Raw genomic sequence first — 12,926 nt, forward strand, 5'->3', positions numbered from 1 at the left:
TATGGAGGGGCTGAAGACCTGTGATGCTACAGGCTGTGCGAAGGACTAATGCTGGCGGCTGGAGGGCTGAGGGGTGCAGAGCTGCAGATTGCGGGGTCGCGGATTTGCGGGTCGCAGGGACGCGGAGCTGTGGGTTTGAGGGTTTAGGGTCAGAGTTTGGCTGCGGGCTGAGGAGCTGCAGGTTGGAGGGTTGCGGGGTGGAGGGCTGCGGGGCGGAGCTTGGCTGCGGGCCGGGAAGCCGCAGATCGGAGGGCTGCGGGGCGGGGAGCTGCGGGGCGGAGCTTGGCTGCGGGGAAATGACGTGGCCACCCTCGCGCGCGCTCGCTGAGCCCCGAGCCGCGCGTCCTGGTAACGGCGCTCCGCGGCTCCCGCGTCCCGGGCCCCGCCTCCCGCCGCTGCAGCCCGCCCCGTCTCCGCCTCCCTCCGCAACCCCGGCGGCGGCGGAGTCTCGGGGCCCGGTGGTGGCCGCTGCTTGCGGGACGCTAGCCGCGACGCCGCCAAGCCGAGGCAGGGGGACGCGGCCGTCGCGGGCGGGCAGGGGGGTGCTGGCTGCGGGGACTGGAGGGCACGGGCTGGCGGGTCGGCAAGCGGTCGCCCGGGCTGTCGCCTGTCCCGTGTCGTCGCTGCGCCGGCCTCGCCCCGTGCACGGGGACAGGTGCCCCGGCCGGGGTCTGCCGGGAAGATGGCGACCCCGGGCATGAGCTGGCAGCATCACTATTACGGTGGCTCCGCGTCCGGGCCGGCCAAATTCTCGACCTCCCCGGCTGCCGCGCAGCTGGCCGGGCACAACATGGACTACAGCCAGGACATGCACCTGAAAATGAGCAAGAAGATCGCCCAGCTCACCAAGGTATGGGGTACTGGGGCTCGGGGTTCAGGAGGCAGCTCCTAAGAGAAGCAACAGCCAGAGTTGCCTCCTCGCTCCGCCAAACTTGGGTAGAACGCTGGCCACCTAACTTGAGCTAGACCGCACACCGCACCCCGGGATTTACAGGGTTTGCACCCCATTACCGGCTAGGGCTAAACCTGCACCGAGCACACGAGGGCTTACTTTCTGGGTTCCACTGTAGTAATGGACTTTTCCTGTTGCTCAAGTGCCTCTGCCAAGGGCTGCACGAAGCACCGCGCTACAGTAGCCGGTGAAGTATTGTACCGGTTTACCTAATATGACCCAGAATCTTCGGAGTTAATGGGTGCCTGCTACTGGTTACACGGTTAAGGAGAGAATAAACTTCCCGAGGTTATTCCGAGGACTGTAGGAGGGTAAAACATACCTTGCGGTGCCATTTTAGGGATTTAATGAGTCATTCCTTACTTACCCTCACAAGATGTCAAGTGAGGTTTATTAGATGAATCAGACTGTGCTTGCATTTAGCAAATGCTTCATCTTATCAGAAGACGGTTTTCAAGGAGCCCATAGATACATCACCTGCAGTTTTCCAAGCATAGTTCAGGGTGGTATGTCCGTTAGGGAGTCCTTTTTCGAATTTAGTAAATACTGATCAGAAGGGGTTGGTTCTGTGTAGCTCTTAACCAGCAGTCTAACGCTGTGTGGAACTGTTCTGGGATTTCTGGAAGCGCCATTCGTGATGACCAGGTTCCCTAAGACTGTTGCAGTGTTGAAGAGGACGGTGGGCTTGAGGGTCACAGCCTGATAATCTCTTGAGATCTGGCTCAACTCCATCATACAGTTTCATTAGAGTTTAGAGAGAGGAAGGGGCATTCTGGTGAGAAGGGAATGAAGAGATGGGGCGGTTTCAGTAAAAAGATGTGATTGAGGATACAAACAGATAACGCGAATGAATGAAGGGATGCATAGAAACACAAGATGAAAACAACAAAAACAACGTGATCACGACTCAAACCAAGCTAATCAACACCACCGTTTGTGGACTTTCCTTCTTTGGATTGTCTGTCTTTGCTCTAAGCATCATCCTAAGAGATGCTGCGCATGCACTTGGTACTGTTTGCTTTTCTGAAGGGTCGTCAAACCCAGAATGGAAGTGTAGGATGTTACTGTGGTGGCCACATGTTATCAGAACATTTGAGGCTAAAAGCCCAGACTCCAAGGTAGTGCTTCATCTTCAGAATGCTGGTAGCCACAGTGAGGCTCGTGGATTTTTTTTTTTTTTCTTCTGGGTTTTTCTTGTGCCGTGTCCACAACATCTGTGTTCTTATTTTAGATTGTAACTCTCTGAGACTCCTGTGACTAACCAACACTCCATAGGTTACAAGTGGGACTTTGTATTTAATAAAAGCTGGTTTTCTTTAATAAACTTTCTCCCTCTATTCACACTTTCAATTTCCTGTTCTTTTTTTCTTTTCTTTTTTTTTTCTTTTTCCTCCAGTAAAGGTAATTCAGCCCCGCCGGCTCAGGTAGGATATTAAGAGAATGATGGTATCTTTCTCTCTCAAATGTAATGAGCCAGGTGCTGCTGGCTCAGGGCTTTTGTTACTGCTGAGGGTTGCCCACACTTTGATTTCCTGTTTGTAGTTACTGTATCTAACCCCCTGTGGGCTTGGAAGGGCTGCAGACATTTAATCCCTTGTAGTAGGCTTTCTGGACATTTAATCATTGTAATAGACATTTTAGATTGGGTACTTTCCCATTAGGGAGCTGTCCTGTGTGGTACAGAGACGCTTAGCAGCATCCTTGCAAACGTTGGGTACAAGTTGCACATGCCTCTGCCCTGCACTTAGAAGTGACAATAGACAGCTCTACAGAAATGACCAAATATTCCCTGGGCAGGATAGTGTAAGAGTCATGTTGGTGAGGGATGGTTATCCATGAGTTGTACTGAAATGCCTGAGGCTTCCCAGCCCCTACCACTGGCCTTTATATTCCTTAAGATAGAGCCTGGCAATGAAACAGTCTAATAATAGGTCCATTGCAGCCTGTCTCACAAACCTTAAAAAGCTGTTTTTCTTATTTATCCCCTTGGAAATTATCAAATTCTGTAATCGCATATACTTATTGTAAATAGTGTGTCATAAACCTTACGTTGTGAGTGTACATATAAAAGGATTGTTAGAAGTTAGTTGTTCCATTGTATCTGCTGCCTGAGAGTGTCATCAAGAGTTTACTAATGAGTTCATATCAGTAGGAGGCAAATTAAATATGGTTGGAACTTGATTTTAGCTCTTATTTCAAAATAATGTATTGTAGAGATAGATAACCATTGAAGTAGAAACTTGGGACTAAAAGAAGAGCTCGGTTGATACAGTGCTTGCCCATGAAAACTTGAGGACCTGTGTTTGATCTCCAGAACTCACAATAAAAATTCTGGGTACTGCAGCATACATTTCAAATCCCAGAGCTTGGGGAGCAGGAAACAGGGGATGCCTGTGGCTTGCTAGACAGCTAGTCTAGCTGAAGCAAGTCTAGCTGAAGCAGCATCCTCCAGGTTGAGTGAGAGAGCCAGTCTCAAAGAGTAAGATGGAGGGTGACTGAGGAAGACACCTGGTATTATCTCTGGTCTCTATGCATATGTACGTGTGCAAGTGTGCACACAACACATATACACACACCACCAACACCACCACCACCAACAACAACCAAAGAGTCAAATGGACTCTCATCAGCATTAAAGAAACAGCACGATTAAGCGCGTGCATTGCTGATCTCACATACTATCTTGAGTTAAAGTTGTTGATCTCAAGCAAGTCATTAACCCTGAGCTTTACTCTCCTAGACGTAACGATGGGATAATAAGATATATAGAGAGTTGTAATGGCATGTGGCATCTCTTAATTAAGAGCGTCACTGAAAATACTTATTATATACCAACAGAGTATTAAGAAAAAATGGGTTAGATACCTTTACATTTTTTTTAAAGGAGTATTTTGTTTTAATTTTTTTTTTTTTTGGACAGGATCTCACTATGTAACTCAGATTGACCTCAGAGTAACAGTGACTCCTGAGTTCTGGGCTCCATTCTTCTGCATTTGATAACAACATTGATACTGCATTCATTTTGAGAGTTTTCTACTCAGCTCTATTAAAATATGTATAGCAGACCTTCTATTGAATAACAGTTTCAAGGTTTCAGATCCTAATTTGTTGTGTGGTTTTGAAAGGCATGTTCTAGAGACTATCCTAGCTCTGATAGGGGAAAGAGGACCGTTCAGTATTTTCTAATGTACGTGGTGAGTCTTATTTGATTTGTTTCCCCCTTTGGTGCCCGGGATCACACCCAGAACCTAGTGAATGCTAAGCGAGCACTGCCCCCGAGCCATAACCCCTAGCCCTCCAGCATACTTTTAACTAATGAAAATACTCAGTGCGTGATGTTTGCTCAGAGTCTGTTTCCTAAGAACCCAGGAGAGCAGCCTGTTCGTGTTGGGAATAGCAGTTCTCAGAGCCATTTTTATATACAGGGGCTTTTCTAAGAGAGAGAGTGAGAGAGAAGGCCAGAACAGTCTCTGCTTGTAAGTCAGGAATATTTAGGTCGTTTATGTCAAGAGTTGCAAATGAGTGCTGAATTGGTGGTCGATTCCCATGTTGCGGCATGTTTCTGAAATTGTTAACGGCTAATTTCAAGGCAGGGGAGAGGCCACATGGATTCTATTTTGATTTGTAAGACCCCAGTTCTGTACTTGCCCCCTATGTTACTGCTTAGAGTCTTATGTAAAAAGCAGAACTTGGAGATGCAACCGGGAACTAGCCTTGTTAAACAGTACTTTGCCCACCCCCTCCAACCTTTCATCCCTTTAAATTTACTTCTTAGGACTGGATCGTTTTCTGCTATGAATGGACTTGATTTTTCTTGTTATCCTTAGACAATATAGGTCATCCTCAAGTTACTAGGTAACAGAAGCCTCAAATTTATCAATATGTCCAATGCAACCCATACAGCCTCGTGGGGAGATGTGCAGGTGAAGCTTTTTGTACTCAGCTGACACTCTTCAGCCCTGCCTCCTGCAAGGGGGGAAGGTAGGCAACTGGGAAAGGGATTTCATGGGCTTTTTGCTTCTGACCTGGTTTCTACTCTCCTTCCTTTGTCTAGGCAGCCCTGCTGTCTGACCCCTGTGAAGTGATACAAGGAAGGACACAGAAGGGAGGGAACAGTTATGACATTCCATGGAGTCTAACTCCAGTGCTTTTGTAGCCTTGGCAGATGGCTCCAGCTCAGTCTTCACCCGTGGGTTCCCCACCTCCTACCTGAGCTGCCTGAGTTTGGCACTTTACCTTCCCTGGTAATGAAAAAGGCATCTAAGTTCTGATTAGTTTCTGATTCCCCTGCTCAGCCTCCTGGGGCTGGTGTTACCTTTATCTTCATTTTGTTGTCATCTCAATGTGTCTCTGCCCAGCTTCTTCTCATCCTGCTGATGCTTTAAGGGGATGGGGAATGGATCAGGTGCCAGGTCCAGTGTTCTTCACAATGCTTGAGGTGAAGCTCTCCAAGTGTTCCCCCTAAAGCTGTCTTCTCAGCTTCAGTGTGGGAGAGGCATCTCTCCTGAGACCCTTCTCTGTATGTTCCCTAAGGACCACTAGAACCATTCTGGGATCTCCGCAAAGCTGCTTGTTATAGCAGCTGACACAGGGGGTATTCTACCCCAGCCCTGTTTCTTTTCATCTTCTTCCTTTGGCATTTTAAAGAGTGCTTTGGCCACCTGCTATGGAACGCTGCTTTATTGTCCTTGGCTCTGAGTAGAAACTTCTGTTTTGCTATCTTGCTATTTTAACTTGTACCTCTTAGATTTTGAGCTTTTGGTACACCTCATTCTGTGCATCACTTAGAGTTGTACCTTGCAGATGGTAGAGAGAAAAAGCTTTCAGTTTGGTCTTCTGCATGACACCTGATTCCTTCAGTACCCAGCTGTGGCCTTTGCACCTGGAGCTGCCCTGACCAGTCTGATGCCTTGGGGACTCCCTACTCTGAAGGTTTACAGGATTTGTTACCTTTATTTCTTATTTGATACTTAGTGGTGCAAATTTGTCAATAGTGGTCATGGTGTTTATGACTGTACCCTTTCTTTGATTGTTGATTGTTCAGCTTTAGGGGCCGTATCTTTTATTTCCTGTAGCTTTAATATGAAAACCTTTCACAGAATATAAAAGTTACTGAGCACTGGTTGGGGAGGTGGTAATATGAAAGGAATTTTATCTTGAAGTAGAAAAACTCAGTATTTTTGAGAATTAGATCTACCGTTTTCCTGGGTTAGCCGAGGTAAAATAGTCTCAGCCATTTAAATGAGCACTGAGAGTTCATTAAACTATTGATAAGAGGTATCTGAACTTAATTTTCACATAAGAAAAAAATAAGCTCTTTGTCTAAAATATAACATTGTCATTTCAGAATGCAACTGATGTTCTGGTTTCATAGTGAACATTCTTTTTTAAAGTCTTAGGATCCTTTGGAAATGTTTTTCTACATTCCAAATAAAAATGTATTTCTGCAATGTGAAAACTGGTAAATGTTTCAAGCAGTCCCATCTTCTCTTCATAGACAAACTGATTTTATGTATTTATTTTTCAGATTATAATGTGATTTCATCAATCATTTCATTTTCCCCTTCCTCTCTCCAGTCCCACCCATGGGCCCTCTTGCTCTTTCCTGTGGCTTAACCAGTTTGGGCCCTCTTCTCCTGGAGAGTGTTCCTCCCACTCTCCTCATTTCTTAATTGTATGGAGGTCTTTGTGGAGGGTCCAGGCCTCCTGAGATTTTCTGTTCTATGTTATTAAAGTCACCCTTGTCTAGGTCATATTTAGCCGGTTACTGTTGGTGAGACATCATGACTGTAGCGTCTCTGACATTTGTAGCAAACACAATCCCACCACAGACTTTGTCCAGTGCTTACAGTGTTTCCACCTCTATTCTGCAATGACTCCTGGGCCATAGGTACAGGAGTTGTTTCATACACCTATCCGTTAAGACTGGACCCCACAACTCTGCATTTTGATTGGTTGTGGCTTCCAGTCACCCTCTCTGTTGGAAAGTAAAATTTCCTCGATGATGAGTGAAGACTACACTTCTCCGCGGGCATAAGGGCAAATATTTAGAATGCAGCGAGGGATCATGCTGGTTAAATAAAGTGGTTCTCTTCCAAGATCCATGATTTCCCTTGCACTGAGTTGGTGGCTAGGTTTTCAGTGCTAAGCATGATTTCCCTCGTGTTGAGTTAGTCTCAAATCCAGTTAGATAGCTGTTGGTCACCAATGATGTAAGTGTGCCACTACTGGGCATTAAGGGTTATTGTGCCATGCTGGGCATTGTTGTGGCTCAAAGGCACCATAGCTGGGTGATACTATTGGTAGCTTACCTTTGGGAAGGTTGCATGGAGCCTTCTGGTACCATGAAAGCTAATCCTCAGAGAAGTAGCTTTCGCATCAGACCCAGCTCAGGTCCTCTGGGTGCTGTGTCCAAAGTACATGGTGTCTTTAGCAGTAGGGAAGTATTCCTTTCATCTTTTGGGAGGTAACTGAGGGTAACTGCAGTAGCCTAAAATGTTTTGTAAAGCTCATATGCAACCCTGCAAAAGAAGGGTTCTCATGCCTGGTTGGGGCTTTTATTAGATTGTCTCTGGCTCTTGGGGTGGGGAGCATTGTCAGCCTAGATGGGAAGATTTTATTTAAACTATATATGTATGTATATTTGTGTATGTATATATGTATATGTATGCACAGACATATATGCATTATAGATATTTTATGTAGATATACAGAAATATGATTCCTTATGACTTTTTTAGACATTCTGTTATTTTACCCTCTGTGCCTTCTAGATGGGAAGATTTTATTTAAACTATATATGTATGTATATATGTATGTATATATGTATGTATGTGTGTATATGTTTATATATGTATATATGTATATGTATGCATAGACTTATATGCATTATAGATATTTTGTGTAGATACACAGTAATATGATTCCTTGTGAATATTTCAGACATTCTTTCTGTTGTTTTACCCTCTGCTCCTTCTGTATGTATCTTCCTCCCTAGGTAAAGCACCCCTTCATTTTCTCATTGCCCCCTTCTGGTCACTTGTACCTGCTTTTCCTCTTTCTGCTGCCCCTCACTCACACAATTGCCCATTTTACTCTCCTGTACTTTGCAGTTACTCAGGTTATAATCGTAATCTCTCTGTTTTTAAGAATTAGATACTGCTGCATAATAATGTCTAGCTTGGGTTTCTAAACTCCTGCTGTAAGTAGCCTCATGGTATAAACAACATCTGGCTGTTTCAGCTCAATGCTAGCACATGCCAAATGCATCCCCCTTCTCTCTCCCATGTTACACTGCAGCTCTGCCGTTGCCTTGTGCAATAGCACGGACATAATGGTCGAGTCATAGCTGAGTGGATTAATTTCTGTGATTTTACTAATGTGCACAAAAGCATGATATCCAGATAGGTAGAGTAGTGGAGTCCTGTGATCCTGGCATGTAGGAGCCAAGGCAGGAGGATCATGGTGAGTTTGATGCCATCTTTAGTTACAGAGTGGATTATTATAATAAACCAGGCCAGTCTGGGCTCCATAACAAGTCCCTGTTTCAAGAATAAAAACAAACAAATGAAAAGCCACGATATTCTAGTAATTGTCCAGCCCATTCCCCCCCCCCCACCCCTTTAGCAGGGGCATAGGAAGGATGGACCTGCCTTTATAGTTAAAGGAAACTCTGGACAAAATTTTGGGCACTAGCTAACTTAAACCACTCATGGACAGACACAGAGGTTGAGGAACTGAAATTATGGGGCACTTATATGGACTGTCGGGACTTAAACTCAAGTCTGTAGATGGTTGTGTGGGCAGCTGAGTTTCCAAGTTTTACTTTTTTTTTCCTGACTTTTCCCTCTTCCCAGTTTTAGTTAAGTCACAGTTTTTTGTTTTTATAAAAATTTTATTTATTCACTTTACATCCTGCTCATTGCCCCTCCTCTTCCCAGTTACCTCCTCCCCTTCCTCCTCCCCTTCTCCTCAGAGAGGGTTGAAGCCCCTCCACCTCGGGTATCCCTCTCATCTTGGCATATCCAGTCTCTTTGGACTAGGCACTTCCTCTCCCACTGAGGCCAGACAAGGCAGCCCAGTTGGAAGAACATGCCCTACTTACAGGCAATAGATTTTGGGATAACCCCAACTCCAGTTGGATAGCTCTGCTCCAGTTGTTTGGGATGTACATGAAGACCAAGCTGGCTAGGACCAGCCATGCATGCTTTCTGGTTAGTGGTTCCATCTCTTGAGAGCCCCAAGTATCCAGGTTAGTTGACTCTGTTGGTCTTCCTATAAAGTTCCTATCTCCTTCCACACCTACAGTTCTCCCAGCTCTTCCATAAGAGTCCCCAAGCTCCATCCACTGTTGCCTGTGGGTCTCTGCATCCCCTGAGTCAGCGGCTGGGTGGAGCCTCCCAGAGAACAGCTACACTACACTCCTGTCTGCAAGCATAGCAGAGTATCATTAATAGTGTCAGGGATTGATACTATTGCCCATGGGATGGGTCTCAAGTTGGTCCAGTAATTGGTTGGCCATTCCCTCAGTCTCTGCTCTATTCCCCATGCCTGTATTTCTTATAAACAGGATAAATTTTGGGCTGAAAGTTTTGTGGGTGGGTTCGTGTCCCTATCACTCCACTGTGGTTCCTGCCTGGCTATAGAAGGTGGCCTCTTCAAATTTCATATCCCCAGTGCTGTGAGTCACAGCTAAGCTCACTCACACACACACACACACACACACACACACACACACACACTGATTCTTGGTTGCCTCCCTTATCCCAGGTCTCAGACATGTCCTGGAGATGCCCCCCACCTCCCCATCCAACTCAGTTGTGGAGTTCCATTCATTTTCATCTGGGAGATCACAGTTCTTATTTCTGTTATTGGCGCAATATTTTGTATACCATCCAAATCAACAGATATTTGATAATATTAAAACCAATCCTCTTCTTACCCACACTGTAGTAATTTTCAAGATTTAAGGCCTGTGGAGATAGTTCAGTTGGTAAAGCATTTGCCATACAAGCATCATGCCCAAAACCCGTGTTTTTAAAAAAAAAAAAACAAACAAAAAACAAACAAACAACAAAAAAAAAAAACAGGCAGCCAGGCATGGTATTATATGCTTGTAATCCTGGAAGGAGTGAGGCAAACGAGGTGGATAGGTAGATCCCGATGCTCACTGGTCAGCCAGACCGGCCTACTTGATAGATTCTAGGCCAATAAGAGATCCTATCTCAAAAAACAAAAAAAAAAAAAAAAAAAAAAAAAAAAAAAAAAAAAAGGAAAAGGAAAGAAAAAAAGAAAAGAAAAAGGCCTGGCGCCTGAGGAACAACATACCTGAACCCTTCCCAACTCCCTTCCTCTGTATGTTAGGTAAACGTCATACTATTTTTGTGCTTTTATTGAGAATGACTAAATTGCAGACTTATAGAATTGACTGAGAGATTGTCTCGCTCTGTTTGGATATTACTACCGGAGTCATTTGAATGTTTGGGGTTTTTAAAGATTTATTTATTTAATTTATAGATTTAATTATTTAATTATTTAATTATTACTTAATTATTGCTGTCTTAAGACACACCGGAAGAGGGCATCGGATCCCATTACAGATGGTTGTGAGCCACCATGTGGTTGCTGGGAATTGAACTCAAGACCTCCGGAAGAGCAATCAGTGCTCTTAACTGCTGAGCCATCTCTCCAGCCCCAAATGTTTTCTTCGTTTTGTTTTTTGTTTGGTTTTTGATGCTTGCTTAATTGTGTTGTTACTTAGACACAATTTCTTGAATGCTAAAGCCAGAAAACTTACTGTTTTTAACATTTTTTCTTTGTTCTGTTTGCTTACAAAACCTTGCATCTGCCTCTTCCTACCAGCACCTCGAGAGACAAATGCAATGAATGATCAAGATTCAGTTTTTTTTTTGGGGGGAGGGGTATTTCATGTATTATAGTAACCGGATAAATCGAATGATGTCAGCTGCTGGACCCTAAATTCTAAAATGATGAGTATCTCCCATCTCTGGAAAGCTTGAATCTCTTCCATGTGACTTGGGCATGAAGAGGAACCTAGGTCTTCAATACTAGTTAGATGCTGGGTGGCACAGAGGACCTACTGACCATATGTTGTCATTTTTTTCCTGCCAGCTGATCCTGGCAAGAAACCCCCTTCTCATGAACATCCAGATAATGCCAGTGTGATGCTGAGAGTGACGTGCATCACCAGAATTTGCCCAAACCACTGATTTTTCACTGTAGAAAGTTTCTGAGATCACAGATCCTTTGTGACTGTAAAGGACATTAAATAGCTGTCACAGTTGGAGCACAGTAGGCCTTTTTGGAGGTAGACCCCTGCAGGGAACACTTGCTAACTGAATTTAGCACTAAAACTGGAAAACAATGTTATAAATGACAGCTTGGTGGAGGTGGAGGGTACATTGCCATCTGGTTCATTTACTGTTTTAAGCCTATTTGAGCCATAGTTACTCTTTTAGATTACCTGGTAACCAAGTGGTTCTTTGAAATATTACACAGTGAGTATCTCTTATCCAAAATGCTTGAATTAGAAGTGTTTCAGATTTCCAAGATTTTTTGGACATATTTATGCAGATTTTACTGGTCAAACATTCCTATCTCAAAAAGTTCAGGGTGCTCCAAAATTCAAAATGTTTGAGTTGCATGGCAATGTTTACAGAGCTTCTAAGAGTTGGGCCCAGCATTTGCATGTAGGCTGAGCTATGAGAGAAGGTTTGGCTAGAGGATGGCTTAAGTTCATGGGTTCTAGACCAGCTTGGATAATACTGAGACCCCCACATGGGGAAGACTAAACAAAGAAAAACAACTGCTGGGATTTTGGAATATTTCAGATTTCACTGTTCAGAAGCTAAAGATCTTCACCTTGTCCTGGAAACACAAAGCCAATCACTTCTTGTCTGACAGTGAATTTTGGAATTGCCAACCTTTGTATGTGGGAGATTGCCAGCTGTAGTCAGTGTTTTGGTATAATTAAAACATCTGAGACAAGAGCCAATATTGGAGAAAATATTTTCTCAGCCGCTGCTCAACTGCACCAGCAGACAGCTGTCATTTGTAGACCTTGAGTTTATGCCATTAAGACTTTCATCCTTCCTACTGGAACAAAACTGAGTGAGAAGTCAAGTTGGATGCATGTGTGTGTCCTGTTCCTCCTGCTTCTGACACTTTGATGTATACATGGAGTCTCAAAGCTCTGTAGTGTCCATGGGAGATTAGAAGCAAAGGCTAGTGACCAACCATGGCATGTGAGGTGGGCACTTCAGATTTAGCTGTATTTGGAAAATTTAATGTCTCCAAAAACACTAAGCTAAGCACTTTAAATTACTTATTTCTGTTAATTTACTACTATTATATAATTTTTTATTTGATAGAGAAAATGAAATACTGATCACATAACATTCATGAATAAATTATAAGAATCCTAAATATACCACTATGGTATTATGGACAACTTTTTCTATTTGAAGTAGAAAGTTATGTAAATGCTCTGGTCAGGCAAAGAAACTTTGTTTCTAAAACACTTCCTTAATAAGGTTTTGGTGCCCTGATTTGTACATTTCATTCGGTGGTTACAGATCTCCTTGGTGTATTATTTAGACAGGGAGTAGAAAGAAGGAGTGGAGGGTTTAAGAAACCTGGGGAGTTAGTGTTTCTGTGTAGGAGCAAGAGGGATCCCAGGAGGGCTGCAGCAGTGTTCATCAGCCAATCAGAGGCCCCCAGGAGGGCTGCAGCAGTGTTCATCAGTCAATCAGAGGCCCCCAGGAGGGCTGCAGCAGTGTTCATCAGCCAATCAGAGCCATGGCCCCCTTAGCACTACATGAAAGTGAGTTACAGCTTCCTCACGTGCCGCCTTTCAGTAAACATTTTCACCTGGACCTCATTGTAAATTGACATTAACAGAACGTACTGCGCAAAGTTATTGCAAAGGTCAGATGAGATAATTTATGTAGGCACA

At 44.2% G+C, this 12,926-nt stretch overlaps 1 protein-coding gene across 14 annotated transcripts in view; it reads left to right on the forward strand.

The window, feature by feature from the left end:
- Positions 1–420: 420 nt before the first annotated feature.
- Fam184a (family with sequence similarity 184 member A) overlaps positions 421–12,926 on the forward strand; it is a 113,358-nt gene continuing 100,852 nt past the window's right edge. For 10 of the 14 annotated variants that reach the window (XR_013105450.1, XM_034524520.2, XM_076917085.1 and 7 more), the window contains exon 1: positions 422–850. Coding sequence is in view for 12 of the 14 variants with exons in the window: in XM_034524520.2 (XP_034380411.2) it covers positions 683–850 (168 nt within the window). In the remaining 2 variants the exon portion in view is untranslated. Of the gene's footprint in view, positions 851–12,926 lie in introns of all 14 variants that reach the window. The other 4 variants (XR_013105451.1, XM_034524522.2, XM_034524529.2 and 1 more) reach the window with 3 other exon arrangements.

The sequence above is a fragment of the Arvicanthis niloticus genome, chromosome 20 (genome assembly GCF_011762505.2).
Source record: "Arvicanthis niloticus isolate mArvNil1 chromosome 20, mArvNil1.pat.X, whole genome shotgun sequence".
Taxonomy (NCBI): domain Eukaryota; kingdom Metazoa; phylum Chordata; class Mammalia; order Rodentia; family Muridae; genus Arvicanthis; species Arvicanthis niloticus.